The sequence below is a fragment of the Scyliorhinus torazame genome, chromosome 5 (genome assembly GCF_047496885.1).
Source record: "Scyliorhinus torazame isolate Kashiwa2021f chromosome 5, sScyTor2.1, whole genome shotgun sequence".
In the NCBI taxonomy this organism is placed as follows: domain Eukaryota; kingdom Metazoa; phylum Chordata; class Chondrichthyes; order Carcharhiniformes; family Scyliorhinidae; genus Scyliorhinus; species Scyliorhinus torazame.
Window position 1 is genome coordinate 178,501,313 of NC_092711.1, and position 15,549 is coordinate 178,516,861.

A 15,549-nucleotide genomic window follows, 5' to 3' on the forward strand; every position below is an offset into this window, starting at 1 on the left:
CGCCCCCACCCATTGTTCCCCTTCAGCTCCTCCAGACAAGGTTTCCAGGCAGTCGGGTGATCTCACCCCCCACCGGATCGGGTCTGCGCATGTCCAAGGGAGAGGAGAAGCTGCACATGTACGCGTCAGAGCCCGACCCCTGAACTTCCTGCTCCGGTGTGGGAACAGTTGGAGGACCGGAAGGACCCGAGTCGTCCTGCCAATCAGAGCGCGGTATTTGTGTGAATGAAGATTGAACTTCACGCAGACTGGAACTTCCTCCTGTGGTGAACATCTGTGAGTAAAACACTTTCTTTTCTCCCCCTTTCCATTTCTTTTCTCATTCTGACCTTCAATTGGTCACTTGCAGCAACTGAAGGGAAAGGAAGTGAATCCAGGGAGGGTGCAGACTCTGCAAAGCTTGGCCCAGGTCTCTCTCTCTCTTAAAGACATTGACATCCTTTGCTCCCTCAGCTTGACACATTTATTTGTCTGGCTAAAAGGATGGTTTCTTTCCCAATGTTCACAATTAAAGGACTGGTTTCCCCAGGAGATGGCTAACATTTAAGGGGACAGTAAATTGATATTGGACAGAGATATGTTCACTGTTGTTATATGGTAGAGATTTGATGTGTTATTTATGGTTCTGTAATAAAGTACATTCATTATTTTTTCTAATCATGGAATATAGTACTGCAGTAATGTTATATATTTACAGTCATGAAAATGAAATGAAAATCGCTTATTGTCACAAGTAGGCTTCAAATGAAGTTACTGTGAAAAGCCCGTAGTCACCACATTCCGGCGCCTGTTCGGGGAGGCTGGTACGGGAATTGAACCGTGCTGCTGGCCTGCCTTGGTCTGCTTTAAAAGCCAGCAATTTAGCCCAGTGTGCTCAACCAGCCCATGCTAAGCTCATAGAGTCATTGCAGCAGAGATGGGGTCCATTAGACATGCTAAATTGCCACTTAGTGTCCAAAAGGTTAGACGGGGTTACTGGGTTAACCCAGGGATAGGGTGGGGAGGGCGGGCGGCTTAAGTTCTGGGCTCTTTCCGAGGGTTAGTGCAGACTCTATGGGCCAAATGGCCTCCTTCTGCACTCTAGCGATTCTGTGAACTCGAGTCCATGCCGATTCTGTCTGTCTTGAGTGGGCCCCATTCTGTAAACCTGCAGTGCCTGTCTAATTTAATTTAGAAATTATTGACCATCTCTGCTTGACTACACTCAGAGGCAGCAACTTCAAGATCCTGATCAATCACAACCCCCTGTTTCCTAACCGACTGAAATGATCCAGAACATTAAACATATATAAGTCCAGTATTACATTTATACATATATTTCTGTTAGGCTGGCAGTCTGCATGAAGATTTTCAGGTCTCTGTCCAGGACAGGAAGCAGTGAGCATGGATCTGTCAATCTGCCTGAATCAGCATTGTCAGCAGAATTAGGAGGGTTTGCTACGGCAGTGAGAATGGAGGGAGAGTATGTGGAATGGAGAATTTCAGCTTTTCAGCAAATCATAGGAAATCACAAAAACAAGAATTGTCTGTTCTGAATTTCTATCCTGGATTGACATTGATGACTTTTTAAAACTCCTTTTACAGGATATCAGAAGGAAGATTTGCAGACAGAAATCTCACACCAAACATCAGCTGCAGATCTACTAGAGTCGCTCTATCCATTAGCCTTTAATTGTTGGATAAATGTTTGTCTATTCTGCCTGCTGCAGAAGGATTTCTGAATCAATGTGACTGGAAAAGCACCGAGACACACACACATCCGAGTGATAGTGGCCCAGTGCACTGAATGTGGAAAGAGCTTCAATCAGTTATACAGCTTGAAGAAAACATAAAGAATTTGTGCTGGGAAAGACCCAACTGTGCGTGCGCGTGTGTGTGTGTGTGTGTGGACAAGGCTTCAACAAATCATTGAATGTTGAGAGACACAAGGGCACTTGCACCATGGAGAAACAATGGAAATGTGGGGAATGTGGGAAGGGATTCATATCCCCATCAAAGCTGGAAATTCACCAACGCAGTCACACCGGGGAGAGGCCATTCATCTGCTCTGTGTGTGGGAAGGGATTCTCTCATTCATCCCACTTACTGAGACATCAACGAGCTCACACTGGGGACAAACCATTCACGTGCTCTGACTGTGGGAAGGGATTCAAACATTCATCCAGCCTTCTGATACATCAGCGAGTTCACACTGGGGAGAGACCGTTCACCTGCCCGAAGTGTGGGAAGGGATTCAGTGAATCATTCAGTTTTCTGACACACCAGCGAGTTCACACAGGGGAGAGGCCTTTCACCTGCATTGTGTGTGGGAAACGATTCACTCGTTCTTCTAACCTGCGAACACACCAAGTCACTCACACCAATGAGAGACCCTTTACATGCTCTGACTGTGGGAGTGGGTTCAAAAGCTCTCGAGAACTGATGTTCCACCAACGCATTCACACTGAGGAGAGACCGTTCAGCTGCTCTCACTGTGCAAAGAGGTTTAGAAGGTCATCCAACCTGCTGGAACACCAGCGAGTTCACACTGGGGAGAGGCCATTCACCTGCACTGAGTGTGAGAAAGGATTTATTCAGTTGTCCAAACTGAAGATGCACCAACGAATCCACACCGGGGAGAGACCATTTACCTGCTCTGAGTGTGGGAAGGGATTCAGAGATTCATCTACCCTGGTGAGACACCAACGAGTTCACACTGGAGAGAGGCCGTTCATCTGCTCAGTGTGTGGGAAGGGGTTCACTCATTTATCCAGCCTGCTCAGACACCAACAGCTTCACAACGGGGAAAGACCATTCACCTGCTCCGAATGTGGGAATGGATTCTGTGATTCATCCACCTTGAAGACACACCAGCGAGTGCACAGTCGAGAGAGGTCATTCATTTGATTTATTTGTAGAAAAGGATTCCCTCTACTATGCATCCTGTTGAGGCACCAGTGAATTCAGAAGTGATGACAGGGGTTAGATTCTGCTGTTAATGCTGCTGTTAATCAGATCCAGGACTGTACCGTGTTCATTCTGACATTTGGTGAAGTGGAGGGGTCGGAGGGTTTCTTTCTGCTGGACTGACCGGTCTCCCGACTTTGCTTCCAGTGGGTTGATGCTCTTTGAATCTAGGAGAGCAAATTTCCACCGAAATCATCCACAAAAGATCATGAAGGACATTTATTTCATCCTGGATAGTAAATAGTGATTTTCCTACTGCTGAGTACGAAAGATGGCTGACATTGTGCTGTGAGGCATGATGGTAAAAGAGACCAACATATTTGTGTGTGGGTGGACACTAGCTTAAGCAGAACAATTTTTGTGGGAAGAGGCGGAAGGACAGATTACAACCGGGAACTTTACTGATAGCATTTTGTTTTGGAACAGCGAGAACAAGGCTCGCTCAAGGATGAATGATGCCTATAAACTACAAGCTAAACATGATAAAATAGCAGGGACTTCCGAGATTCAACAGTGATAACCCCAGAATCAACCTTTGCAAGATCAGACCTGCGTTTGGAAGCTCAAAGGTAAACTCTCCCCCAGAGCAAGCCTGGCCGAGTTCTCTCTATCTGGGTAGAATGTTTTTGTTCAAGTTGTGAGTCTTGAAATTATGTAACTGTTCAAATAAACACACAGCTAAAGTCTGAGTTTAAAAAAGTTATTGATATAAAAGTAAATCAAACTTGCAGTGAGTATTCTGAATTCTCCCTCAGTGTACCATGCAGATGCTGGAATGTGGCAGTAACTTCATTGCAGTGTTAATGTCAGCCTACTTGTGACAATAAAGATTATTATTATGATATTGAATTTGTCTGTTTTTGTTTGAGTCGCGGCCAGAATGGGAAATGGCACTTGGGGAACACCTGAACCATTGATGCCAGCTGAGGGAGCAACATATTGGCACCCCAGGTGGGGCACGTCTAAAACCTTAGTTTAGTCTAAAACCTTGGTGCGGTTCTGAATTAAACACCTCAATCACCCAGCCTGAACCTGAATTAAGAGGGTAGTAGCCCCACGTGAAGGCCAGGATTAAGTGGGTAAAGAGAGCATAAACTGGCTAAGTTTGTGGATGATACAAAGATAGGTGGAGGGGCAGGTGGTATTGAGGAGGTGGGGAGGCTGCAGAAAGATTTAGACAGTTTAGGAGAGTGGTCCAAGAAATGGCTGATGAAATTCAACGTGGGCAAGTGCGAGGTCTTGCAGTTTGGAAAAAAGAGTAGAGGCATGGACTATTTTCTAAACGGTGACAAAATTCATAACGCTGAAGTGCAAAGGGACTTGGGAGTCCTAGTCCAGGATTCTCTAAAGGTAAACTTGCAGGTTGAGTCCGTAATTAAGAAAGCAAATGCAATGTTGTCATTTATCTCAAGATGCTTGGAATATAAAAGCAGGGATGTACTTCTGAAGCTTTATAAAGCACTAGTTAGGCCCCATTTAGAATACTGTGAGCAATTTTGGACCCCACACCTCAGCAAGGACATACTGGCGCTGGAGCGTGTCCAGCGGAGATTCACACGGATGATCCCAGGAATGGTAGGCCTAACATACGATGAACGTCTGAGGATCCTGGGATTATATTCATTGGAGTTTAGGAGGTTGAGGGGAGATCTAATAGAAACTTACAAGATAATGAATGGCTTGGGTAGGGTGGACGTAGGGAAGTTGTTTCCATTAGCAGGGGAGACTAGGACCCAGGGGCACAGCCTTAGAATAAAAGGGAGTTACTTTAGAACAGAGATGAGAAATTTCTTCAGCCAGAGAGTGGTGGGTCTGTGGAATTCATTGCCACAGTGGGCAGTGGAGGCCGGGACGTTGTGGGTCTTTAAGACAGAAGTTGATAAATTCTTGATTTCTCGAGGAATTAAGGGCTATGGAGAGAGAGCGGGTAAATGGAGTTGAAATCAGCCATGATTGAATGGTGGAGTGGACTCGATGGGCCAAATGGCCTTACTTCCACTCCTATGTCTTATGGTCTAAAGGACTGGGTAGCCGATTAGTTCTGAGGATGTGTTTGAACTGTTGACGGTGCGGACAAAATGTTTGAGTAAAAGGTTATCCAATTATCTCCAGTAATCAGCCTTGAGGGGTATTCCGCAACCTCAAGTGTGTAGACAAGAGGGCAGCACGGTGGCGCAGTGGGTTAGCACTGCGGCCTCACGGCGCCGAGGTCCCAGGTTCGATCCCGGCTCTGAGTCACTGTCCGTGTGGAGTTTGCACACTCTCCCGTGTTTGCGTGGGTTTCGCCCCCACAACCGAAAAGATGTGCAGGTTAGGTAGATTGGCCACGCTAAATTGCCCCTTAATTGGAAAAAAAATGAATTGGGTTAAAAAAAATGTAATTTTTAAAGTGTGTCGACAAGGAGTGACTGGATGGAAAGTTAGTGACAAGGCTATCTAGAAAGGAGTTTAAAAGGATTATTCGTAGAATTTACAGTGCAGAGGGAGGCCATTCGGCCCATCTAAACTGCACCGGCTCTTGGAAAGAGCACCCTACCCAAACCCACACTTCCACCCTATCCCCATAACCCAGTAACCCCACCCAACACTAAGGGCAATTTTGGACACTAAGGGCAATTTATCATGGCCAAACCACCTAACCTGCACATCTTTGGACTGTGGGAGGAAACCGGAGCACCCGGAGGAAACCCACGCACACACGGGGAGGACGTACAGACTCCGCACAGACAGTGACCCAAGCCGGGAATCGAATCTGGGATCCTGGAGCTGTGAAGCAATTGTGCTATCCACAATGCTACCGTGCTGAGCACGGAGATTAAGGAGAGACACTCTCTTGTCTTCCTCTCCGCCAAGATTGAGTCGGACCCCAAACAGAGTCAATTACTGTGTTGATTAACTGAGTTGAGAAGTGGCTGAGTCTCGGTGAGAATGGGAAACGGCACTCAGGGAGTACCTAAACCGTAAATGGCCCAAGTGGATAGACAGTTTGGGGAGAAAATTAAAGGGTCTGGGACCTGTGGACAGAGACAGTGGGAAGATGCCCACTCAGGGCTTCAACAGGAAAACGTGAGTCTAAATCTGAGACAGCCATAGCTATACTTAGTTGCATGTGAGAGTTAAAAGACATGGAGATAGAAAATGTAAGACAAGAGTTGAAAGCTGCAAAATCAGATTTACTCGCACACGTGCAAAACAATCAGATGTATTTGGGAAATAGGAGCAAATTCCACATGGAAACTGAGAAAGCTTATTGAGAAAAGGAGCGAGCTGTTAGTCAATGAGGCTGAGCACAGAAAGAAATTAAAAGGTTGAATAAGAGATGTGCTAACTTATAAGCAACCTAAAAACATTTCATCAAACGAATAAACCCTTTCGACATCAAACCACTAACCACAGATGTCAGCATGAGATGGGTAAGTTGACGCCACAGCTCTAGATCAGGAGGGATCTGATGTGCACCATTGGAGCTGCAGAATCAAAGAATACGGGGGAAGGTGGGATAGATTGGGGTGTCCTGGGCGAAGCTGGAAAAAAAGTCCAGCGAGCGGGAGGACGTTGAGAGGCCTGACCCTCTTCCTTGGTCTGAACATCCTGACCCCAGCACTCCGCAACCAATTCCCAAAACCCCATCACAACACAGACTGGGGGCATTAAGTCTGACACACCACATACTGTGGCTCAGTCAGCAGAAATAGCAAAAAAAGATCCCGGGATTTGAACCATCTGCAGATCCTCACGAGTTCTTCAATTACGTCCATCAACGGCGGTGGGGGGTTCTTCATGGTTTAGATGCAGATGAGGAGAGGAAACTTTTGTTGATATGTCTAGGGTCGACTGTTTGTTGAGCATTACCAGACCGGGGGGGTTAGGGTTAGGTGGATAAGGGCTTTGAAAATAGACCAAACGTATGAAGCTCTCACAGAAATTATAATTTTGGAGGAGTTTAAAAATTCAGTTCCTGGTGTAGTCAGAACTCATATGGAAGAGCAGAGGGTTAAAATTGCGAGATTAGCAGTGGAAATGGCAGATGATTGTGAATTAGTTCATAATTCAAAGCTTGGTTTCCGACATCAGTTTCAGCCGGTGAGGGATAGAAACTGGGGACATGAGAAATACTCAAGTGGTAAAGGTAAAGGTGATCTGATGGGAGATAATAAGGAGAGTGTACCTCAGGTTTAAAAAAAGATCCAAGAGGGTGGAAAAGAAATGAAAAGTCTCAGATGTTTTCATTGTAATAAACTAGGCCATGTAAAGTCACAGTGTTGGTGGTTGAAGAAAAGCACTGGGAAGGCTGATGTGGTAAAACAGGATAAGACAGTGGGCTTTGTTAAAGTGATGAAGGAAAGCCCAAGTGAAGCGAAGGAGGTGCAAAAGATTGTACAGCCTGATCAAGAGGTGATTGATAAGGTGCCAAATGTCTTTAAAGAATTTACTTGTGTGGGTAAAGTTTACTCGTGTGTATCAGGAGGAGCAGGTAAATAAGTCACAATTATAAGAGATACGGGAGCTAGTCAATCTTTAATGGTAAGAGATGAGGAATAATGTAGTTTGGGAAGAATATTGCCAGAAATGGTGGTAATATGTGGAATTCAGGGTGAGAGGAGTAGCGTTCCATTATATAAGGTAAGGTTGGAAAGTTGTTGCTCTCTTTGTTTGTTTCTAAATATGGCGGTCAATATGGTCGCCTTCCTTAATTCTAATTACGTTTGCTCTAGAGTCGCCAGGTATCTTTCGATACCGCCACAAGGTTCAAACCCGAATACTGATCAAAGAGTCGGTACGCCAGTTAGTTACTTCAAAGTCAATACTATTTATTTACACACACAGTTAAATATAATCATGCACAAATACTACAGGCTAAACTATCACTACTGCTAAAGCCTATACTTAGCTTTGGGCGCCCACTCAGTCAGAGGAACAATGGTCGTTGTTCAGTTCTGAGGTTGCTGGGGTCGAAGTGGTGAAGGGGATCAGCTAAGGTCGTCCGTCTGGTAGCGAGCGTTGGACTTACTTGCTTCTGGTGTTGCTAGTGGAAGGGTCTCTCCGCTTTGAGAGCCGATTCCAAGAGAGCGATTCTCTCTCAGGGGTTTCTTCTTATACCCGGAAGGGCTTCGTGTGCTTTTGGGCGGGCCTTAAACTTGGCCCCACTTAATTGGGCCGCATCCTGATCACTGGTATTGATCTTGACCAATAAAGGGGTGGGTGCCCTGATGGCTGGGCATGTCTTAGGTGGCCGTTGGCCTTGCTTTGTTTGCGCTTTCGGTTTGGGGAACTGGCGCCGCGATGTCTGGAGCTAGATCGGTTACTTAAGTCTCATCCTTTGTTCCCAGAGATGGGCCATCCATATGCTAATGAGCCTACAGTTTCAATCTTGTCTGGGAGCTGCGGCTCCAATATGCAGACAGGCTCTGTGCCTGCTTGCTTTCTTAACGTTGTCCATTTTTCCCTGCAATCTTTCCAAATGTCCATTTTGTATTCTGGAAGTGGCCATCCCAAATGGCTACCATCCCTCCTTGTGATCCTCAACGCGAAGCGTGAAGGATCAAATTACCGCGTCGTCTTTGTTCTCCTCCTAAGTCGGGCACCCATAAGCTCTACAGGCTCTACACTGCTCTGTCCTATGAATTGCAATTTTACCTAAATTATTTTATGTACATACATCATTATAAAATTCTATGGGGCGCTATGACATTCAGGCATGCATTACAAAATTTAAAAACTGGAACCTCTAACTGTCCTTAACTAAACTATCCTTAATCAATGAAAACTTGTACAACATTTTAAACTATACAGCAGCAACAACACAGATCTGTCTGGCTTGGCAGTCAAGCACAGAGTTTTACATTTCTTTTATTAGAACAAACAAACACAAAACAAAATAGATGCACTTTAATTCACTTAAAGAGGGTGGGGGGGGGGGTTTGTTGAAGTCCAAAAATAGGGGATCTGAATGTGTATACCGGAGTGCGGGAGGCTTTCCTCCGCCATATCCTAAGCCTTAGTTTCTGAACGACACTGCAAGTACAAGTTACAAGTACTAATAGTACTTCTACAACGTAGGACAGGGAATACCAGGTGATGAACTTGTCACACCAGGTTGGTCTATCGGTTACTATCTCGGGGTACAGTGTATGTACGGGGTCGGAAACATTTATGGCCTGTGTGGTAGGGGTCAGGGGGATCGCGTCCGCGCGCAACTATAGGGATCCCACGAAGATCCAAATGTACACTATGATGGTTGTCTTCATGTTCTTCTTTCTTTCGTAATCTTCCTGAGGCTTCTGTGGTTCCGGAGATCTGTGGACACAAGCACAATGCCTGTTATTATCTTGATTAAGATCTCGTATGTCTGTCTGTCTGTCCGTTTATTGCCAATCACCCATTATAATTGGTCACCATATGTGACTCCCTCATTTTGATTTTTTTAAAACCAAATATTTGGGACCAGACACCCGAGAAAAAAACTGACACAGCGCGAGCAGTCTCGCAGCCTGTGTGGGCGATGCGGTGTCTGTACCACCCCAGTGTTTGAGGATATAAATAGCATACGGAAAGCAACCGAAGGGTTGCCGTAAACCAAACAAAAGAGTTTTGAACTAAGAGTTCCAAATGGGGTGCGTATGGGCCGCGGCGGGGCAAGAATGGGTGAAATCCCCGGGTAGGACGGTGACCAGTGCTGTATGTGCTCTACCCGAGCGTAGCTGACCAGATGGGGGTCCTCAGGCAGGGCGGGGACCAGTGCCGTTTCTCCACTGCCTGAGCGACCAGGCAAGAACGGTAAGAATTTGTGGTCGTCGTGGGGGGGGTGCATTTTGTGGCTATCTTCCACCTTCAAAGCAGAAGAGTAGCTATGAAAGATTGTCTGTGGACAAACTAGTTCCTCTATCAGCCATTTGGCATCAAAAGAGTAGTTCTGGCTGCATCAAGATGTGGCGTGGGGCCATGGAAACTTTAAATGAACAAACAACATTCAACATTCACAATAACAAACATTTAACGTAACACACAAACAGAACAAAAATCGTGCAGGTTCCATCAGAAAGGACACTGTAAACCACATTTGGCTTGGGGTGTAACTAGCTTTTGAAGTCAGTGTAGTGTGACCGAAGAAGAGAGGAAGGAGGAGAGAAACAAAAATGAAGTGGCATTGCTGAGGTGTCCCTGCCATGAGAAGTGGTGGGTGTAGCGCACAAAGACTCCATGAGACGAAAAGAGTGAAGTCGATGAGGCTTTATTAAGCGTGTCTGTTCCCCAGCAGCCCGATAGTAAACTGGCCTGCGGGGGAAGGCACCGGCTTCTTATACTTCGCCTTCAGGGCGGAGTATGAGGTCAACGGCCAACCAGGACCCGGGATCTGTCAGCCAATGACATTAGGGCTTCCAGTCCCACATGACCCCCAATACATACTACCACAGTGGGTAAGTGCATACAGTTTGCATGGGGCAACTGGGACCTTGCAGCTGTGGTGGGTGGTGTTCTCTTTCATATCTGGGGGCTAGTCTAGTTAGTAGTGGGGGTCTCCTGCAATCTCGGGCGAAGTGCCCCGACTGCCCACAGTTGTAACTTGACCCCTGGGGCACGTAAGGTGGAGCAGGCTCTCTGGGGTATTGCTCCCTTGGGTATAGTTCCCTGGGTGGGGGGTTGGGGCTATTGGTGTCGTTGCTGGTTCGGGGGGCATGTGTGGGCTGATTCCGTTGCTGTTTCAGGGGGGCTTGACATTCTCCTGCGTAATGTCCTAACTGTCCACAATTGTAGCATTCTTGGGATTTGGTTTGCTGTGGGCTGTTTCTTCCCTCATTTACCCATGCGGGGTTCTGGTGTGTCCTAACTGGATGCATGTTAGCATCTGCCTGCTCTTCCTCTGCTTTACCATAAGCTGATTTTCCCTGAACGGACTGTTCCCAAGCTCGGGACAATCTCTTTAGTACCCATTTCTCATGTGGGCCTCGTCTGAGGGGTCGTAATTTGCGCAAGCTCTCTGTCCTGCTTCTGTTGCATGAGAGATTAGGATGCGAGTCCATTTGGCCATATTATTTGTGGTCAAATGGGTGCGAGCTAACTCTCCAAACACTGCTGTAAAATGAATCCACAAGCGTCCAGCAAACGCTGTGGGGTGCTCTGTCTTTTTCTGCCTACACTTGTTTAGGCCTTCTACGGGTTCTCCTTTGTTATAGCCGATCGCATCTAGAATCGCTGTGTGCATTTCTTGGAGGGTGCCTCCTCCTACATTCTGTGGGTCGGGAAGAGCTGCCACGACTGAAGAGTCGAGGCTTAAAACTGTGAGCTTCACTTGCTCCTTTTCATCCGGCCATACATGGTCACCTGTTGTTTTACTCTTGCAAAGTAATGGTGGGGGTCCGATGTGGGTAGGAACGGTGTTATCTTGTCGCATGCGTCCCGTAATTGAGTGACGGTTAATGGGGTGGTGTATAGAAAATCTGTGTCTCCTTCCGTTGTGGCCCTGCGCTGTGTGGTGACAGGGTTCATAGGGTTGTGCTCTGCCTGTGCAGTCCGGGGTTTGGGTGCTTTTCTCTTTTGTGGCTTGTCCTGTGTACATATCTGTGCGCAGTCTCGTTTAGCTCCTGCCAATCGGGGCCATTTTCTTGGTCTAATTGGGGTCCAAACGTGTCCTGGAACCCATTTTGGACAGAAAGCAGAGATTGCAGTTCTGCAATTTGCTTCCGGCACTTTGCGTGGTCTACCTGAGAGTTTGGCTCAAGATGGAATAGAACTTTATGGGAAAATAAAATGTTAGATAGAGCTTTGTGTGCTGGAATGTCAAGACAGGCTTTTGTAGCAAGCTGTGTAATCACTTCTGATTTTGTACCAGACAAATTGCAGTAACGGCCTTGGGAATGGATATATTAACTTGAAAGATAACTATAGCTAAGACTGAAAGCAACAGAATGCCAGGGGGCTGTTCTCAGAAATGAAACAGTGTCATAAAATGCATATAAACTGCTGTTGGATGTATTAACTTCGGCTTGCTGTTGTAGCTCTCCGAGATACAGTGGTGTAGCTCTGTCCGAGAATAAACGTACGAAAAGAAACTTGGTGTTCGATTGATTATTTCATCCGGATTAAAGGGAAACTAATTCACATACCGAGCTCTGCCTTTGTTCCGTCGTGGAAGTGTGGCGTGCTCGTAGGGCTGCTTTTAGATTGTTACATTGCTTTTGTAACTGCTCAACTTGGTGTTCCGTTTCCTCTCTTACCAACACCGCGCGTTGCGTGTCTTGGTAGGCTTTGTCATATTGCGACTGAAAGCTGCTCAAATGGGCGAGACAAGATTGGTGTGCCCGCTTGGCATCAGCCATCTCTTTGTCCTTCGCCGCTAACTGCTCTCAGTTCCCTGTTCTCGTTCTCATATTCATTCACATCTCCTTCACTATTCTTGTCTCTCTCCTCAATCTCTCTACGGAGCGCCCTCACGACCTCCTCTGTGCCTCGCAATTGTGCCAAGCAGGACACGATTGCCATTGGCTTGCAAGCTTTCCCTAAGCTCTTCTTATGGATCTCTGTCAGGTTCTCCCACCAAGTGTACCCATTTAGCAGTTTGGATCAGAAATTGGCTAGCTAGAAGAAGACAAAGGGTGGTGGTTGATGGGAAATGTTCAGACTGGAGTCCAGTTACTAGTGGTGTACCACAAGGATCTGTTTTGGGGCCACTGCTGTTTGTCATTTTCATAAATGACCTGGAGGAGGGCATAGAAGGATAGGTGAGTAAATTTGTGATGACACTAAAGTCGGTGGAGTTGTGGACAGTGCGGAAGGATGTTACAAGTTACAGAGGGACATAGATAAGCTGCAGCGCTGGGCTGAGAGGTGGCAAATGGAGTTTAATGCAGAAAAGTGTGAGGTGATTCATTTTGGAAGGAATAACAGGAAGACAGAGAACTGGGCTAATGGTAAGATTCTTGGCAGTGTGGATGAGCAGAGAGATCTCGGTGTCCATGTACATAGATCCCTGAAAGTTGCCACCCAGGTTGAGAGGGTTAGTAAGAAGGCGTACGGTGTGTTAGCTTTTATTGGTAGAGGGATTGAGTTTCGGAGCCATGAGGTAATGTTGCAGCTGTACAAAACTCTGGTGGGCCGCATTTGGAGTTTGCGTGCAATTCTGGTCGCAGCATTATAGGAAGGATGTGGAAGCATTGGAAAGGGTGCAGAGGAGATTTACCAGAATGTTGCCTGGTATGGAGGGAAGATCTTATGAGGAAAGGCTGAGGGACTTGAGGCTGTTTTTGTTAGAGAAAAGAAGGTTAAGAGGTGACTTAATTGAGGCATACAAGATGATCAGAGGATTGGATAGGGTGGACAGTGAGAGCCTTTTTCCTCGGATGGTGATGTCTAGCACGAGGGGACATAGCTTTAAATTGAGGGGAGATAGATATAGGACAGATGTCAGAGGTAGGTTCTTTACTCAGAGAGTAGTAAGGGCATGGAATGCCCTGCCTGCAACAGTAGTGGACTCGCCAACACTAAGGACATTCAAATGGTCATTGGATAGACATATGGACGATAAGGGAATAGTGTCGATGGGCTGTAGAGTGGTTTCACAGGTCGGCGCAACATCGAGGGCCGAAGGGCCTGTACTGCGCTGTAATGTTCTATGTATACGCCCGGGGCCTGTCTCATCATTGGCGCAGAATTCACTCCAAAGGGGCCATCCTTTCCCTTTGAGATATTTTCTGATCTCTTCTTCCCAAACGGGACATTGTCCTACTCTACTGGTCACTGCGACCTCAAATTCCTGGGGATTCATAAGACGTTCCAGTGTCTTCATTGCCATTTTTCTCTATCTATGGGGTTTCTACTGAATTTGAAACAGGGGGTGATAAAGTGGTGATGTAAACACGGGTACGGCTTACGCTGATTTCCGGCCGACAAAACTCCCGACAGTTTTACGCAACAAAATCTCTCAGGTTTACCTCATATCCCTGTTAGTACGCATGCATTAACACACTTCCAAATCTTGGAGGTTTGATCAGTATCGTTCTTACACTTGTGGTTTTTCTGTTTCCAATTGGATTCCAATTCAAATTTGGGTTCTCTCGGAGTGACTAGGCCACTTCTAGGTCGAGTCCCGTCAGATGTCGCCAGTAAATGTTGCTCTCTTTGGTTGTTTCTAATTATGGCGGTCAATATGGTTGCCTTCCTTAATTCTAATTATGTTTGCTTCAGAGTCGCCAGGTATATTTTGATACCGCCACAAGGTTCAAACCCCAATACTGATCAAAGAATCGGTACACCAGTTAGTTTTTTCAAAGTCAATACTATTTATTTACACACACAGCAATATCTACTCATGCATGAAATATTACAGACTTGTCTATCACTACTGCTAAAGCCTATACTTAACTTCGGACGCCCACTCAGTCAGAGGAACAATGGCCGTTGTTCGGTTCTGAGGCTGCTGAGGTCGAAGAGGTAACAGGAGAACAGCTAAGGTTGTCCGTCTGGTAGCGAGCGTTGACCTTGGACTTACTTGCTTCTGGTGTAGCTGGTGGACGGGTCTCTCCGCTTTGAGAGCCGATTCCAAGAGAGCGATTCTCTCTCGGGGGTTTATTCTTATACCCGGAGGGGCTTCGCGCACTTTTGGGCGGGCCTTAAACTTGGCCCCAATTAATTGGACCGCATCTTGATCACTCGTATTGATCCTGACCAATAAAGGGGTGGGTGCCCTGATGGCTGGGCGTGTCCTAGGTGGCCGTTGGCCTTGCTTTGTTTGCGCTTTTGGTTTGGGGAATTGGCGCCGCGATGTCTGGGGCCAGATCGGTTACTTAAGTATCTTCCTTTGTTCCCGGGGATGGGCCACCCATATGCTAATGAGCCTACAGTTTCAGTCTTGTCTGGGCGCTGTTTCTCCAATATGCAGACAGGCTCTGTGCCTGCTTGCTTTCTTAAAATTGTCCATTTTTCCCTGCAATCTTTGCAAATTTCCATTTTGTATTCTGGAAGTGGCCATCCCAGATGGCTACAAGGTCCAGTGAAGAGTGGTGAAGTGGTAGGAGGAGTAATAGAGAAACTATCTTGTCCAGGAATGCATTTTATCTTGGGAAATGATATCACTGGATTGCAGGTGGGAGTGATGCCTACTATGGTTGTTAAGCCAGTGGAAAATCAGACAACTGAAGTGTTGAAGGACTAATATCCTGGGATCTTTCCGGATTGTGTAGTAACAAGGTCGCAAAGTCACAGGTTAAGACAAGAGGAGAAATCTAAGAGTGAAGATGAAGTTGAAGTGCAATTATCAGAAACGATTTTTGATCAGATGGTTGAAAAAGAACAAGAACAGGTGGAGGATGAGGCGTATATTTTTAGTTCAGGAAAATTGGCGGAGTTACAACAGAAAGATGTAGAAATAAAATGGATATATCAGAAATCATATACGGAAAAGGAATCTGAGAGTATACCAGAGTGTTATTACCGTAAAAGTGATGTCTTGATGAGAAAATGGAGACCTTTACATATGCAGGTGGATGAAAAGTGGGCAGAAGTTCATCAAGTAGTATTGTCGATAGGGTACAGAAAGGAGGTGTTGCGAGTGGTACATGAGGTACCAGTGGGAGGTCATTTGGGGATAAGGAAAACTCGAGCTAAAAT

The 15,549-nt window shown here is 46.2% G+C and overlaps 1 protein-coding gene across 1 annotated transcript; it reads left to right on the top strand.

The window, feature by feature from the left end:
• Positions 1-39: 39 nt before the first annotated feature.
• On the top strand, positions 40-3,788 carry LOC140422474 (uncharacterized). Its single transcript, XM_072507487.1, has 2 exons — positions 40-276; positions 1,585-3,788. The coding sequence occupies exon 2, from the start codon at positions 1,942-1,944 to the stop codon at positions 2,884-2,886; it is 945 nt and encodes a 314-aa protein (XP_072363588.1). The 5' UTR covers positions 40-276; positions 1,585-1,941; the 3' UTR covers positions 2,887-3,788.
• Positions 3,789-15,549: the final 11,761 nt, after the last annotated feature.